This window comes from Caretta caretta, chromosome 1, assembly GCF_965140235.1.
Source record: "Caretta caretta isolate rCarCar2 chromosome 1, rCarCar1.hap1, whole genome shotgun sequence".
Classification (NCBI taxonomy): domain Eukaryota; kingdom Metazoa; phylum Chordata; order Testudines; family Cheloniidae; genus Caretta; species Caretta caretta.
The window spans coordinates 2,875,310-2,893,151 of record NC_134206.1 but is presented as its reverse complement, the minus strand read 5'-3'; the positions used below and the strand labels follow the sequence as shown (position 1 = coordinate 2,893,151).

Sequence of the window (17,842 nt, the reverse complement as noted above, 5' to 3'; positions counted from 1 at the left end):
CCTATGGAGCCCTGCTGGGGTGGTGGAAGAGAGAGGTGATTTGACGAGTGATGGTGGAAGGCAAGGAGAGGAGTGAGCGAGAGCGGTGGGACCCTAGGGGGGTAAAGCGCAGAAATGGCTGGAGCCTTGAGGTGAGATGTGGAGCAGGGACTGGGCATTGGGTGAAGTAACTGGGCAGAGGGCAAAGCCTCAGGGGTAAATTTAACAGAAATTATAAAGGTGGAATCCCGATAAGTTAAGGAGTTGAACACAGAACGATTCCCACGTTTGTCATGCTGACTCAGCACAGTAAGGCCAGGAAAGGATTTAATGTCTTTTTGACTGTCTAAGAAGGGACTCAGGGAAGAGGGCCCAGCACCATGTTCCCAGCCAGCTCCATAAAGAGCTTTTTCTGAGATCCAGAGCACCAGCAGAAAACTTTTAAATTCCTTTATGAGTAAAGAGATGGAGCAGCCTGTCCCAAATCTCTTGGGTCCTCACCCCGTAGATGATGGGGTTCAGCATGGGGGGCACCAGGAGGTACACATTGGCCATGAGAATATGGAAATGCAGGGGCACATTATGCCCGAACCGGTGTGTGAGTAAGGAGAAGAGAACTGGGATGTAAAAGGTTAAAATGACACCGAGGTGGGAGCTGCAGGTCCCAAAAGTCTTGATCCGGATGTCCTTTGTGGGGAGGCTGAAGATGGCCCTGAGGATCTGGATATAGGACATGGTGATAAAAAACACATCCACACCGGTCACAAAGAATAACACAAAGAGGCCGTAGTAACTGCTGATGCGGATGTCTGCGCAAGCCAGTTTCACCAAGGCTATGTGCTCACAGTACGAGTGGGGGATGATGTTGGTTCTGCAATATGGCCATTGCCTCGCCAGGAGGAGAAAGGGCAGTACAAGCATGCCTCCACGCAGCACCACGGCCAGGCTGATCTTTGCCACCACAGAGTTTCTCAGGATGGTGAAATGTCTCAAGGGATGACAGATGGCCACGTAGCGATCAAAAGCCATGGCCACAAAGATCCCAGACTCCATCACTGAGAAGCAGTGAATGAAGTACAGCTGGGTGAGGCAGGCACTGAAATTGATCTCCCTGGAATTCAACCAGAAGATGCTCAGCATTTTGGGGAGGATAGACGTAGACAAGACCAGGTCGGTGACAGCCAGCATGCAGAGGAAATAGTACATGGGCCCATGGAGGCTCGTCTCCCTCTTCACTATTAGCAGGATTGTGAAGTTTCCCAAGATAGCTATGGCGTACATGGTGCAAAAAGGGATGGAGATCAAGGAATGGGCCGCCTCCAGGCCAGGAATGCCCAGCAGAATGAAGGTGGAGGGGTTGGTGAAGTGAGTTGTGTTGGAAACTGACATGGAGTAGGGGAGAAGGTGTCCAACTCTGAGGCAGAATGGTGTCTCCTGCATATATTGTACATCCACTGGACTTTCTGTATGTGCCCAGGGTCTCAGGTGATGGTCGCAGTAAATATTCCTGGATTGAGAGACAAAGACGGGGGTGTGTGATAGAGGAGGGAAAAATAAAAAATAAAGGTGATTACATTCAAATGGTCAAACAGAGAACTATCCCTAACAGTAATATCTGTAGACACTTAGTGTTTCACAAGAGCTAGTTCCTCAAAGCTGAGGCAAAATGTCAGAAAAACTTATTGGGAGGAAAAAATTAGACAGAAAATTGGGAAGTGAAAATTGAAATTCTATAAGAAGCATTTATTAGATAGCTAGAAAGTCACAATTCCATAGTCAAAGAAGTGGACGGCTTTGGACAAACACGTGTTTCAGTGTCAAAGCGAAAACATTTTTAAGTAGGGCAGGGCGGGAGGGAGAAGAGCAATATATAACTCATGAAAAAAAAAGGTAAATAAATAGTAAATAATACAAAATTGAAGTTGTGAAAATTGATCATGGACATTAAAGACATGAGGGAAAAATCCATGTGTGGCAGGTCTCAGGATCACAAAGGAGGTTGTTCAGTATATTAAAAACCAAAGAAATACTCAAAAAGGCTTAGGCCAATTCCTAGAGGAGAAAGAAAACATGTAATGTTGCAAAAAAGGTAGATTTCTTCAGTAAATATATTCGTTCTGAATTTGGAAAGAAGCAGTATGAGGTACTCATATCACATGAGGTGAGAGAATACTTTCCAGTCCATTAGCAGTCAAGGAGGGAGTATAAGAGCATCTACAGTCGAACCTTAGAGATACGAACACCAGGGTTACGAACTGACCGATCCACCACAAATCTCATTCGGAACCAGAAATAAACAATCAGGCAGCAGCAGAGTTAAAAAAAGAGAGATGAATACAGGGCAGGTCTGTGTTAAACATAAAAAAGAAAATGGAAAGTTTTTAAAAAAGATTTGACAAGATGAGGAAACAATGGAATAGCTGGTCTGGGATTAGTTAAAAAGAAGTCTAGGAATTTAGTTAATGCCAATCAACAACAGAGTTGATTAACATATTTATCCCTTAATGAGAGCACAGGTTTGGTTGATCAAAGGGACCACTCAGATACATAAAGTTTGATTTCTCTGAATCATTTGATTTACTAGTGGTAAACATTCAGATAAAAACTGAACACTATACAACATCAGTAGAGTGTATGTAAAATGGACTAAAAACTGCCTAACTGACAGATCTCGGAAAGCTGTTGTCAAGGGGCCATTGTCGGAGGTGGGGGGGAACAGGTGATGTTTCTAATGAGGTTGTGCAGAGATCATTTCTAGGCCCGATGCTATTCAATATTTTCATCAATTACCTGGAAGTAAATAGAAAAACTGTCAACTCTACGAAATGGGCCATCATGATCAGAAGTTTTTTTTCCTCTGCTGATAAAAACTCTTCTTAATTAATAAGCCAATTAGAGTTGGAAAGGGTACTTCCACCTTTTCATGTTCTCTGTATGTATAAATTTCTAATAACTATACTCTGCATTCTATGCATCCGATGAAGTGAGCTGTAGCTCATGAAAGCTTATGCTCAAATAAATTTGTTAGTCGCTAAGGTACCACAAGTCCTCCTGTTCTTTTTGTAAAAAAAGGAACATGGCTGAAGCACCTGCAAGAGGCATCCGAGACCCTTTCTTTTGCCAGCTCAAGCACAGGGCACAGGGAGAAGGGGGAAGAAACCTGTGTGGCCCATGACAGGAAGCCATAAAGAAGGATAGAGAAAAATTACTCTCTTTTCCCACTGAAAGGAGGACAAGAGGCAATGGGTTCAATTACAGTATAGCAGATTTAGATGAAATCTCAGGAAAAAATTCCTAACAGGAAGAACAGGAGGAAAATGGAACAGATGCCTCAGGAAACTGTGGAAGGTGTTTCGCTAGATCTTTTCCAAAGGAGGCTGGATGCCCATCTGTCTCGAAAGGTTTATACACAACACAACTTGCATCCTGGCAGGGGTTTAGACCAGCTGAGCCTTGAGGTATCTTCTAACCCTTTGGCTCTATGATTCAACAATGAAAAATACTACCACAGGCCAGGCCTCAGTTAAACACAAGTCATGGGGCGCAATACAGGGGTAACTAGGTGAAATTTAATGGCCTGTGTTCTACAGGATGTCAGACTGAATAACTGAATGGTCCCTTCTGGCCCTAAACCCTATGAATCTATCCATAAAGAAAGTAGATAAGGCATTTATATTTGCTATGTCTCATAAAACACGGACAAGTGAACATTGAATTACATTCAAAATCTAAACTATAAAATTGATAAGAAAATAGTTTAAATAATACATATTTGGCCTGTGGACATTTTTCCAGTGAGGAGCCCGAGCACCTCCATACTTCCCCGCATATATAAGTCAGGTAACAGTCATCCTGTTAACTACCAGATCCCTGAAATGCAAGGGGAGGAGGGGACAGTGTCTGTGCATTAACATACAGTTGGCTCCTGAGATCTTTCCTCTCCTCTTACTCAAAGGGGAGTTTGGCTTCAGTGGGGACTGAACAAAATACAGGCCAGGGCCTTAGAATTAGGCCTTGTAGGGTATGTCTACGAATGCCTGTGATCCTGAAGGATACTCTGTGCCCACCGAAATACAGCCACCTCCGGGATAGAGCCCATCAGACAGCCTGGGGGGCGAGGAAACAGCTCTGAGGGACATTTTGGCCCATGAGAGTGGAGCAAACTCATCAGCTCTGGCAAGGGACCTGGGATATTTAATGGTGTGCAGAGGGGAAAGGACCGCAAACTTACTGTCTATTGCACCATGCACACGTTTCCCTGGGTTTATTGAGAGGGGAGCTCCTCAGCAAGAGATGGGTACCTGTGAATGCTGAGACAGAAGTGTCTTCCCTCAGGTAGCCGTGTCCTACACCTCTCTCACCCCAGCATCTGCAGGTGCAACCCAAGATGAGAGCCGAATTGGGGATGTGCACTGTTTATAACAAAGCTCTGTGCAATCCCATGGGGGTTTTACTCAGCCTCTAGTGGAGAAGCTGGAAACAGGCTCGAGACCAGAGAGATTCAAGCTAATCTCTCTCTTTCCATATCTCTGCTTCTGTGCTCTTTATCCATCTTTAGCAGTAAACAGTAATTAAGAGACCTTCCCAAAGGGACATGAGAACTCTTAGACTCTGTGCTCAGTCAGAGAGGAATTGGATGCTCTGTGTATTTGTGTATATTTAAAAATTCTAGTTCATTAGTAAGAAAACTAGGGATAATGCCTAGGTCTCCAGAGGGTCTGATAGCCTATAAATCACAGGACATATGGGTAGATAGTAGACAAACAGATCTGGAGAACGATCACTAAGGGGACACACTAGCAGTTTTTTTCAGGTACATGGGGCTATCGCTAAGTGATCAGCAAGAAGTAATTTTTGTCATTAACTATCGCCATAGAGTGCACCTTTCACTGAAGGATGTTCAAAATACCGAGCAAAGGAAAGTCACTATGATCATCTCCCTATTATAGAGATAGGTAAACTGGGGCAAAGGAAGATGTGACTTGGCCAAGGTCTCACGGATAACAACAGATGGTATCCAGGATCCTGACTTCCTTATCATGACCATGCTTTCTCTGTCAGTAACTGAGCACACGAAAAGAAGGAAATGGACTCACGCTCTGCCCCTCCCTCAATGAGCAGAGGACAATGAACAAGCCCATATTCCTGAGCATATGCTATTTTGTATTTCACACATTCAAGTGTCGCAATCATTGTAGTGTTATCCACAGGCGTTCTTCCAAAGTTCTGTGTACCTCGTAACACTTTGTCTATCAGCCTTGTCAAGGTTCCTCCCCCACTCTGAACTCTAGGGTACAGATGTGGGGACCTGCATGAAAACCTCCTAAGCTTATCTTTACCAGCTTAGGTTAAAAAGTTCCTCAAGGTACAAAATATTCCACCCGTCGTCCTTGGATTGGCCGCTACCACCACCAAACTAATACTGGTTACTGGGGAAGAGCTGTTTGGACGCGTCCTTCCCCCCAAAATACTTCCCAAAACCTTGCACCCCACTTCCTGGACAAGGTTTGGTAAAAAGCCTCACCAACTTGCCTAGGTGACTACAGACCCAGACCCTTGGATCTTAAGAACAATGAACAATCCTCCCAACACTTGCACCCCCCCCCTTTCCTGGGAAATGTTGGATAAAAAGCCTCACCAATTTGCATAGGTGACCACAGACCCAAACCCTTGGATCTGAGAACAATGAAAAAGCATTCAGTTTTCTTACAAGAAGACTTTTAATAAAAATAGAAGTAAATAGAAATAAAGAAATCCCCCCTGTAAAATCAGGATGGTAGATATCTTACAGGGTAATTAGATTCAAAAACATAGAGAACCCCTCTAGGCAAAACCTTAAGTTACCAAAAAGATACACAGACAGAAATAGTTATTCTATTATGCACAATTCTTTTCTCAGCCATTTAAAGAAATCATAATCTAACACATACCTAGCTAGATTACTTACTAAAAGTTCTAAGACTCCATTCCTGGTCTATCCCCGACAAAGACAGACTACAGACAGACACACAGACCCTTTGTTTCTTTCCCTCCTCCCAGCTTTTGAAAGTATCTTGTCTCCTCATTGGTCATTTTGGTCAGGTGCCAGCGAGGTTACCTTTAGCTTCTTAACCCTTTACAGGTGAGAGGAGCTTTCCCCTGGCCAGGAGGGATTTCAAAGGGGTTTACCCTTCCCTTTATATTTATGACACGCCCCCCCAAATCTCAGCTAGGGTGAAACACTGGCTGGGATTTCTTCCTGGAGCTCTAGGAAAAACAGAGTTAATAAGACACATGCATCTCTAAATATACTACCAAGTACATAAAGACTAACAATATTTTCCACATCTCAAGGACGATTTTAACCAGTTGACTCTGGGAAACTTTCACGGGAGAGTGCATCAGCCACTTTGTTAGAAGCTCCTGAGATGTGTCGGAGGTCGAAATCAAAATCTTGGAGAGCTAAACTCCACCGAAGAAGTTTTTTGTTAGTTTCCTTGATGGTGTGAAGCCACTTCAGTGCAGCATGGTCGGTTTGCAGGTGGAAACGCCGTCCCCAAACATATGGGCGTAGCTTTTCCAGAGCGTAGACAATGGCGTAACATTCTTTTTCAGTGACTGACCAGTTCCTTTCCCTCTCAGACAGTTTTTTGCTGAGAAACACTACAGGGTGGAATTCTTGATCAGGTCCTTTCTGCATTAAAACTGCTCCCACACCACGCTCGGACGCATCTGTGGTTACTAGGAACGGTTTGTCAAAGTCTGGGGCTCTTAGTACAGGGTCAGACATGAGTGTCGCTTTAAGCTTGTTAAAGGCCTTCTGACACTTTTCAGTCCACTGAACAGCATTTGGCTGTTTCTTTTTGGTTAGGTCTGTCAGTGGGGCGGCAATTTGGCTGCATTACGGTACAAATCGTCTGTAATAACCGGCTAAGCCTAAGAAGGATTGAACCTGTTTCTTTGACTTTGGGACAGGCCACTTTTGGATAGCATCCACTTTGGCCTGTAGGGGGCTGATAGTTCCTTGACCCACCTGGTGTCCAAGGTAAGTCACTCGGTTTAGGCCTATTTGACACTTCTTAGCCTTAAAGTTAGTCCTGCCTCCCTTATGCGCTCAAGGACTTTGTGTAGATGTTCCAGGTTGTCTGCCCAGGAATCCGAAAATATGGCCACATCGGCAAGGTAGGCGACTGCATATTCTCCTAATCCCGCAAGGAGACCATCTACAAGTCTTTGGAAAGTGGTGGGTGCATTTCACAGCCCGAAAGGGAGTACATTAAATTCATACAGCCCGAGATGAAGGCTGATCTTTCCTTGGCAGATTCATCTAGCGGTACCTGCCAGTACCCCTTGGTTAAATCCAAGGTAGAGATGAACTGGGCCCATCCCAGTTTCTCCAATAGTTCATCTGTGCATGGCATTGGATAGTTGTCTGGGCGAGTTACAGCATTTAGCTTAGAGTAGTCCACGCAAAAACGTATTTCCCCATCTGGTTTGGGAACTAGAACCACTGGAGATGCCCATGCACTTTCAGAGGGGCGGATTACACCCATCTGTAACATATCCTGGATCTCCCGTTCTATAGCAGTTTTAGCTTGAGGAGACACCCGGTAAGGTTGGACCCTAATTGGGTGAGCATTACCTGTGTCAATGGAGTGGTATGCCCGTTCAGTCAGTCCTGGGGTGGCTGAGAACGTTGGCGCGTAGCTAGTGCACAGCTCCTGGATCTGCTGTTGCTGCATACGCCCAAGGGTCATGGAGAGGTTCACCTCTTCCACACCACCAGCACATTTCCCTTCATAGTAGACACCTTCAGGCCACTCAGCGTCGTCTCCTCCCTGGGCTGTAAACTGACAAACCTTTAATTCTCTGGAATAAAAGGGCTTTAGAGAATTAATATGGTACACCTTAGGCTTTCGGTTGGAGGTGGGGAATGCTATGAGATAATTAACAGCTCCCAGGTGCTCCTGGACCGTGAATGGCCCTTCCCACGATGCTTCCATTTTATGGGCCTGGAGTGCCCTTAAGACCATGACCTGGTCTCCTACTTTGAAGGAACACTCTCTGGCATGTTTATCATACCAGGCTTTTTGCTCTTTTTGAGCATCCTGTAAGTTTTCTCTAGCAAGGGCTAAAGAGGTTCGGAGGGTGTTTTGTAGGTTGGTTACAAAGTCCAGAATGTTAGTTCCTGGAGAAGGTGTAAATCCCTCCCATTGCTGCTTCACCAACTGCAATGGCCCCTTAACCTCACGGCCATATACAAGTTCAAATGGGGAAAACCCTAAACTGGGATGTGGTACAGCTCTGTAGGCAAAGAGCAACTGCTGCAACACTAGGTCCCAATCATTGGAGTGCTCATTTACGAATTTACATATCATGGCCCCCAAAGTTCCATTAAACTTCTCCACCAGGCCATTTGTTTGATGGTGGTAAGGAGTGGCAACCAAGTGATTTACCCCATGAGCTTCCCAAAGGTTTTCCATAGTTCCTGCCAGGAAATTAGTCCCTGCATCTATGAGGATGTCAGAGGGCCAACCTACCCTGGCAAAAATGTCTGCTAGTGCCTGGCACACACTTTTAGCCCTGGTGTTACTGCTTCCGGCCATCGGGTGGCAAAATCCATGAAAGTCAGTATGTACTGCTTTCCTCTGGCTGTCTTTTTCGGAAAAGGACCCAGAATATCCACAGCTTTCCCCTGGCCAGGAGGGATTTCAAAGGGGTTTACCCTTCCCTTTATATTTATGACAAGCCTATTGATATTAAAAGTCAGCAAACGTGCCTTCTCTGGGTCGCTAGAGAACCTCTCTTTGTATCTGTATACCATTGCTAAACATTGGAGTTTTCCAGCTGGGAAAAAACTCAATACAGATATTCAGTAATGCCATGAGGTGGGGGTGCTTCAATTTCCCCTTCCACATAGCAGACCATTTTGATTATGGTTTCCGTACTGTGAGAAAATTTGAGCCTGTTTACATGTGCTAGCTGAGAAGCAGTATCCCCATAATGTTTCTTGTTTACTACTCCTACCATGTCCAAATGCTTTCATCAAAAATCATACAGATTATACCTTTTTATAAGAGTTACCATCAGTATCGAACTCTTTGTTATAAGGTTTCTCATTAGCAACAAACTTTGTATCATGAGATTGAACAATAGCACAAAATCTTTTTTCAGAGCTACACTTTTCTCAGACTTTTTATTTTGTTACACCTTCTGCTTCAACAGTTTGTTTCTTCAAAACACACTGTGACTTTCAACTCCTCTCTGAACCTTAACATGTGTTTAGTAAGTGGTTTTCCTTTCCCCTCAGTGTCCCTCTCAGAAGGGTTGTCTAATTTCTGACTAACAAAAACAAACAGCCTTGCCCCGCCCCTTATCCGAGGTCCCACCACTTTCACTCCACCCGACTTCCCTCAGTCGCTCGCTCTTCCTCTCCTTCCCTCCCTCTCTCATTTTCACTGGGCTGGGAGGGCTGGAGAGGGTCCCTTTTCAACCAAGTGTTCAGTTGAAAACTGGGCATCTTGTAAACCTGTCAGTAGGAATCTCAGTCAAAGGTAATCTCTGGGGTCATGGAATACCGGGATATGGTGGGGTTAGGATGTAAAGTGAATTTGAGTGTTGGCTAGGCCTCTGTGGAGCTGCTTCCCAAACCCAGGGTTATGCATGCAAAGAAACCCATGCAAAAAAAAAAAACTTTCACCCACCTCTGTAATGGTTTCTATGATTCTATCACCCTTCCCTGAGCTCCCCTCCAGGACAAACCTTCCTAAACTCCCTAGCATTGGGTTGTGATGTTGGACTTTACATGATTTTATACAAATATGCTAATGAGTGTGCATATAATGTAACGGGAATATGCTTCATTCAGAAGGTCTCTTGTAAGGTGTCATTACAAAGCTTGTGGCACCTTAGAGACTAACAAATTTATTTGAGCATAAGCTTTCATGAGCAGTGGAATGCATCCGATGAAGTGAGCTGTAGCTCACAAAAGCTTATGCTCAAATAAATTTGTTAATCTCTAAGGTGCCACAAGTACTCCTTTTCTTTTTGTGAATACAGACTAACATGGCTGCTACTCTAAAACCTGTCATTACAAAGCTTATAATCTACTGAGTGTGGCCATCCTATTTGTATGAATGTATCATTCTTGTACCTTGTACCATTACGAGGAGTAATGGTCTCAAGTTGCAGTGGGGGAGGTTTAGATTGGATATTAGGAAAAACTTTTTTCACTAAGAGGGTGGTGAAACACTGGAATGCGTTACCTAGGGAGGTGGTAGAATCTCCTTCCTTAGAGGTTTTTAAGGTCAGGCTTGACAAAGCCCTGGCTGGGATGATTTAATTGAGGATTGGTCCTGCTTTGAGCAGGGGGTTGGACTAGATGACCTCCTGAGGTCCCTGCCAACCCTGATATTCTATGATTCTATGATTTAACATGGTGCTTTACTATTGAGAAGGAGGGTGGGAACCCAGAGAGAGACAAAGAATTCTCACCTTATGTAAAAGATATATAAGTGGTTGGAACAGAACAAAGGGGTTGCCATCATGAGAAATCCCCTAGCTACTACCTGTGCTGGAACAAGGGCTGTACCAGGGGGAAGGATTGTGCCCAGACTAGGAAGGTGTCCGGTCTGTGAAAGAAACTTATTGAAACATCTCTGAGGGTGAGATTTCATCTGTATTCAGTTTTATTACTGTACTAGACTTAGACTTGCGTGTTTTATTTTATTTTGCTTGGTAATTCACTTTGTTCTGTCTGTTACTACTTGGAACCACTTAAATCCCACTTGCTGCATTTAATACAACCACTTTTTACTTATTAATTAACCTAAACTATGTATTAATACCGGGGTGTGTGTGTTGGGGGGGGGGGACAAACAGCTGTGTATATCTCTCTATCTGTGTTATAGAGGGCAAACAATTTATGAGTTTACACTGTATAAGCTTTATACAGGATACAACAGATTTATTTGGGGTTTGGACCCCATTTGGGAGTTGGGCATCTGCGTGTTAAAGAAAGGAACATCTTTTAATTCGCTTTCAGTTAAGTCTGCAGCTTTGGGGCATGTGGTTCAGACCCTGGGTCTGTGCTGGAACAGACTGGTGTGTCTGTCTCCACAAGACAGGTTGCTGGAGTCCCAGGCTGGCAGGGAAAGCAGGGGCAGAAGTAGCCTTGGCACATCAGTTGGCTGCCCCAAGGGGGTTTCTGTGATCCAACCCATCACATGGTCAAGTGGTCCTGGTCAAGTGGTCAGTAGACTATCCCGACCGCTATATTGTTACTATTCAAGCATGTGGCCACTATCCATAAAGACTCTATGGTATAGTTTGGTTCATTTCAAATTTTTACCTCATTTTATTCTGCACTTTCTTTCACATATAGTGTCACTTCCCAACCAGCACGACCTGTTCTGTCCTTCTGAGATATTTTGTACCCTGGTATTACTGTGTCCCATTGATTATCCTCATTCCACCAAGATTCTATGATGCCTATTATAAAAATATCCTCATTTAAAATGAAGGACTCTAGTTCAGTGGTTCTGAAAGCCGGTCCTCCACTTGTTCAGGGAAAGCCCCGATGGGCTGGACCGGTTTGTTTACCTGCCGCATTGGCAGGTTCGGTTGATCGCGGCTCCCACTGGCCGCGGTTTGCCGCTCCAGACCAATGGGGGCTGCGGGAAGTAGTGTGGGCCAAGGGACGTGATGGCTGCCCTTCCAGCACCCCACTGGCCTGGAGCGGCGAACCGCGGCCAGTGGGAGCCGCGATCCAACGAACCTGCCAATGCGGCAGGTAAACAAACCGGCTCGGTACACCAGGGGCTTTCTCCAAACAAGCAGCAGACCGGCTTTTAGAACCACTGCTCAAGTTCACCCATTTTATTATTTGGACTTCTAGCATTTGTATATATGCAATTTAAAAACTTGTTAATTTTAGCTGTCTGCCGTTACATGATGTAACTGAATGGGACTCTTTTTCATTTGTTTCTCATCAGATCCTACCCATATTTTATCATCTTCCATCCTCTCCTCCTTACGAGGAGAATCTCCATTACTAGAGCCTCCCCTAAGGGGTAACTCTGTTTGAACCATGTGCTTCTCTGTACGTGTTGGTTTTCCCTCAGCCCTTAGTTTAAAAAATTCTCTATGTGCAATGCTAATTTTAAGTGCCAGCAGTCTGGTTCCATTTTGGTTTAGGTGGAGCCAGGCTTCCCATATAGGCTCTGCCTTTCCCCAAAGTGTCCGCAGTTCCTAGTCAATCTTAACCCTTCCTCTCTACACCACCGTCTCAGCCACGCATTGATACCTTGCAGTTCTGCCTGTCTCACTGGCCCTGTGCATGCATCTGGAAGTATTTCAGAGAATTCTACCATGAAGGACCTGGACTTCAATCTCTTTCCTAGAAGCCTAAATTTGGCCTGCAGGACCTCTCAGGAGATCCGCAACCTTCACACAAGGCAGGCAAGTCACAATGCAGTTCTCCCGGTCATCACAACCCAACTATCTGTGTTTCTAATGATCGAATCCCCCTTAACTATTACCTATCTCTTCCTAATAACTGGGGTTCCATCCCCTGAAGAGGTATCCTCAGTATGACAGGAGACCATGACATTATCAGAAAACAGGGTTCCAGCTGCTCCAGTTTGAAGCTGTTTTTCCCTGAGACTTTCATCCTCCTCAAAAGCACAGAGCTGTCAGACTGGGGGTGGGACCATTCTGCTTTGTCCTGGAAAGTCTCATTTATGTATCCCTCTGTCTCCCTTAGCTCTTCCATTTTAGCCACGCGCCTCTCCAAAGCCCGTACACAGTCCTTTATCACCTAACTCCCAGTAATTGGGGTGTGTTGGGGCCTGGCTAATGAGCTGGAGAGAGGTGCGTATTTCCTCATGGGACTGTCATCTGTGAGCCCTCTCCTGCAGTGAGGTGCCCAGGACAGGTCAGCATTTTCTAGCGACAGATCTGATAGAGAGTTGGGAGATCAAATCCAAAATCTCTGCTCTACCTGATTTGGACCAGGGACTAAAACACAGGTCAACCACATGAGTGCCCTGAACATTACTCAAATGGCAATACTAGGTTGGTCATTCAGTCTGGAGCTCATAGATTATCAGGGTTGGAAGGGACCGCAGGAGGCCATCTAGTCCAACCCCCTGCTCAAAGAAAGACCAATCCCCAATTTTTGCCCCAGATCCCTAAATGGCCCCCTCAAGGATTGAACTCACAACCCTGGGTTTAGCAGGCCAAAGCTCAAACCACTGAGCTATCCCTCCCCCTTTGTACAAATAAATCTTCAGTGGAGCTGGGATTTGAATCTGGGTCTCCCAGACTCCACGTAAGGGCATTAAATTGCAGAACTATGGGATATTCTGGGGGTTCACACACATGGACACACATGCAAACACTCACATGGGCCCATGTGCAGACACACACACATACACCCATGCACACATACACACACAGATACCCAAGTGTGATGGGTTGGATCACAGAAACCCTTGGGAACTGCCAACTGATGTGCTCTGAGCCTGTTTCCCCTGCCAGCTTGGGACTTTAGAACCAGGCCTTGTTCTAGCCAGCTTGCCTGCTACAAACCCAGGCCTGAACGTCACACAAAAGATTCAGGCTAAACTGAAAACAGCTTAAAAAGTGTTCCTGTCTCCAACATTCAGATGCCCAGCTCCCAATAGGGTCCAAACCCCAAATAAATCTGTTTTACTCTGTTTTAAGCTTATACAGGGTAAACTCATAAATTGTTCGCCGTCTATAACAATGATAGAAGGATATGCTCAGCTCTTCTGCCCCTGCCAGATATTAATAGATACTCTGGGTTAATTAATAAATAAAACTTTCTTTATTAAATCCAAACATAGGATTTAAGTGGTCAAGTAATAACAGACAGAACAAAGTGAATTACCAAGTAAAATAAAATAAAACACGCAAGTGTAAACCTAATACAGTAAGAAAGTGATTACAGATTAAATCTAAACCTCAGAGATGTTCCAATAAGATTATTTTACAGACTAGCCTCCTTCTAGTCTGGGTCCAGCAATCACTCACACCCCCATGGTTACTGTCATTTGTTCCAGTTTCTTTCAGTTATCCTTTGGGGTGGAGAGCCTACCTCGTCAGCAAGCTGAACACCAAATAGAGGGGTCTCCCAGGGGCTTAAATAGACTTTCTCTTGTGTGTGGAAACCCCTTCCTCTCTCATATCCAGAAATCATCTCCAAGATCGAGCTTTGGAGTCACATGGACACATCACATGTCCTGCCTGACTCAGTTCCTTACTAGCCAGGCCACATTCCTGGGAAAGCTCAGATGTGGATTGGCATTTCCCACTTCATAGTGAGCTTATGTGTTTCTTCATTGGGCACTTACTGAGAATAGTCTTTTCTCAGGAAGCTAACCAACTGCTTCACTGAGACTACTTAAAATTAAACAAGTACATGGCCAGTATTCATAACTTCAAATAGAAAAATGATGCATGCATACAACTAGGATGAATATATTCAGCAGATCATAACCTTTACAGATAAGGTGCCGTGTATTTTTGTAAATACCCAGCTAATGGCAGGTATGTGGTTTATTTCCCTCCATGTGAGCTACTGCAGTCACCCCAGCCTCTGTCCAGCACCCCTGCTTCCCAGATAAAACAGGGGCTGATCCTTCTGCCTCTCTCCACTGTTGCTTCAAAGCTGTCCACCCAGCTTCAAAGCTGATCCCTTGCCCTGTCCGCAAGGCCTGGCTCAGGGAAAACAGCTCCCAGCCCATCCCCATTGCAGGAGGAACAAAAGGGAGCCAGAAGCTACAGAAATAAGTCACACAATGGTCTATGCCCTCAGGATTTTGTATATGAGCTGTAGGGCCCACAACCTGTATGATGCATAATCTCACCCTGGCTTCCCTCTCTGCTCCTAAGTGGCGTGTCGGCCAGACACTGTGTCCTCACTGTACCCAGTGCAGGCTCTTTGTAAGGCTGCAGCAGCTCCAGTCCCACCCCCGGATCCTATGGAGCCCTGCTGGGGTGGTGGGAGAGGGAGGTGATTCGGTGAGTGAGGGCGGAAGAGACGGAAAGGAGTGAACAAGAGGGGCGGGGCCTTTTGGGGTAAAGCACAGAAATGGTTGGAGGCTTGAGGTGACATGTGGAGCAGGGGCTGGGCATTGGAGGAAGGAATTGGGCAGGAAGCAGAGCTTCAGGGGTCCATTTAACACAAATTAGAAAGATGGCATCCCGATGGGTTAAGGAGTTGAACACAGAGCAATTCCCCTGTTTATCACATTGACACAGCACAGTAAGAGCAGGAAAGGATTTAATATCTTTTTGACTGTCTAAGAAGTGACTCGGGGAAGAGGGCCCAGCACAATGTTCCCAGCCAGCTCCACAAAGAGCTTTTTCTGAGATCCAGAGCACAAGCAGAAAATATTTAAATCCCCTTATGAGTAAAGAGATGGAGAAACCTGTCCTGAATCTCTTTGGTCCTCACCCCGTAGATGATGGGGTTCAGCATGGGGGGCACCAGGAGGTACACATTGGCCATGAGAATATGGAAATGAGGGGGCACATTATGCCCAAACCGGTGTGTGAGTAAGGAGAAGAGAACTGGGATGTAAAAGGCTAAAATGACACCGAGGTGGGAGCTGCAGGTCCCCAAAGTCTTGATCCGGGCGTCCTTTGTGGGGAGGCTGAAGATGGCCCTGAGGATCTGGATATAGGACATGGCGATAAAAAACACATCCACACTGGTCACAAAGAATACCAAAAAGAGGCCGTAGTAACTGCTGATGCGGATGTCTGCACATGCCAGTTTCACCATGACCATGTGCTCGCAGTACGAGTGAGGGATGATGTTGGTTCTGCAATATGGCCACTGCCTCGCCAGGAGGAGACAGGGCAGTACAAGCATGCCTCCACGCAGCACCACGGCCAGGCCGATCTTTGCCACCACAGAGTTTCTCAGGATGGTGAAATGTCTCAGGGGATGACAGATGGCCACGTAGCGATCAAAAGCCATGGCCACAAAGATCCCAGACTCCGTCATTGAGAAGCAGTGAATGAAGTACAGCTGGGTGAGGCAGGCACTGAAATTGATCTCCCTGGAATTCAACCAGAAGATGCTCAGCATTTTGGGCAGGATGGACGTAGACAAGACCAGGTCGGTGACAGCCAGCATGCAGAGGAAATAGTACATGGGCCCATGGAGTCTCGGCTCCCTCTTCACCGTTAGCAGGATTGTGAAGTTCCCCAAGATGGCTATGGTGTACACAGTGCAGAAAGGAATGGAGAGCCAGACATGGGCTGCCTCCAGGCCAGGAATGCCCAGTAGGATGAAGGTGGAGGGGTTGGTGAAGTGAGTTGTGTTGGAAACTGACATGGAGTAGGGGAGAAAGTGTCCAACTCTGAGGCAGAATGGTGTCTCCTGCATATACTGGACAATCACTGGAATTTCTGTATGTGCCCAGGGTCTCGGATGATGGTCGCAGTAAATATTCCTGGACGGAGAGACAAAGAAACAGGTGTGTGATAGAGGAGAGGAAAATTAAAAAATGGAGCTGATTACATTCAAATGGTCAAACCGAGAACTATTCCCAACCAGTAATAACTGTAGATACTTAGTGTTTCACAAGAGCTAGTTCCTCAAAGCTAAGGCAAAATATCGGAAAAAATTAGACAGAAAACTCGGGAGGGAAAATTGGAATTCTATAAGAAGCATTTATTAGATAGCTAGAAAGTCACAATTCCATAGTCAAAGAAGTGGACAGCTTTGTATAAACACCTGGTTCAGTGACAAAGCGAAGACATTTTTTGCAGGGGTGGAGGGAAGAAGAGAAATATATAACACATGGAAAAAAGAGAAATAAATATTAAATAATACAAAATTGAAGTTGTGAATATTGATCATGGACATTAAAGACATGAGGGAAAAATCCATGTGTGGCAGGTCTCAGGATCACAAAGGAGGTTGTTCAGTATATTAAGAACAAAAGAAATCCTCGAAAAGGTTTAGGCCAATTCCTAGAGGGAGAAAGTAAACATGTTAATTTTGCAAAAAACGTAGATTTCTTCAGTAAATATATTTGTTCTACATTTGGAAAGAAGCAGTATGAGGGACTCATATCACATGAGGTGAGAAAATACTTTCCAGTCCATTAGCAGTCAAGGAGGGAGTATAAGAGCATCTATAGTAGAACCTTAGAGATACGAACACCAGGGTTACGAACTGACCGATCCATCACAAATCTCATTCGGAACCAGAAATAAATGATCAGGCAGCAGCAGAGTAAAAAAAGAGAGACAAATACAGGGCAGTTCTATGTTAAACATCAAAAAGAAAGGGAAAGTTTTAAAAAAAGATTTGACAAGATTAGGAAGCAATGGAAAAGCTGGTCTGGGATTGGTTAAAATAGTCTCAGAATTTAATTAATGCCAAAAAACAACAGAGTTGATTAACACGTTTATCCCTTAATAAGAGTAGCGGTTTGGTTGATCAAAGGGGCCACTCAATTGCATAAAGTTTGATTTCTCTAAAGCATTTGATTTACTAGGGGACAACATTCAGATAAAAAATGAACAGTATAATTTCAGTAGAGCATATGTAAAATGGACTAAAAACTGCCTAACTGACAGATCTCGGAAAGCTGTTGTCAAAGGGCCATGGTCAGTGGAGGGGCAGGGGGCGTTTCTAATGAGGTTGTGCAGAGATCATTTCTAGGCCCGATGCTATTCAATATTTTCATTAATTACCTGGAAGCAAATAGGAAATCATTGCAGATCAAATTTGTGGACAACCCAAAGATTGGCAGAGTGGTTACAATGAGGTGGCCAGGGCAGGCATATGGGTTGATCTGGAGCCTTTGGTGAGCTGGGCTCATGCATATAAAATGTTTTA

The 17,842-nt window shown here is 44.9% G+C and overlaps 2 protein-coding genes across 2 annotated transcripts; both read right to left on the bottom strand.

The window, feature by feature from the left end:
- Positions 1-420: 420 nt before the first annotated feature.
- On the bottom strand, positions 421-1,368 carry LOC125640895 (olfactory receptor 52E2-like). The gene has a single exon (XM_048860046.2). The coding sequence runs from the start codon at positions 1,366-1,368 to the stop codon at positions 421-423; it is 948 nt and encodes a 315-aa protein (XP_048716003.2).
- Positions 1,369-15,379: 14,011 nt separating this feature from the next.
- On the bottom strand, positions 15,380-16,327 carry LOC125640335 (olfactory receptor 52E2-like). Its single transcript, XM_048858847.2, has one exon. The coding sequence runs from the start codon at positions 16,325-16,327 to the stop codon at positions 15,380-15,382; it is 948 nt and encodes a 315-aa protein (XP_048714804.2).
- Between the last annotated feature and the right edge of the window lie 1,515 nt (positions 16,328-17,842).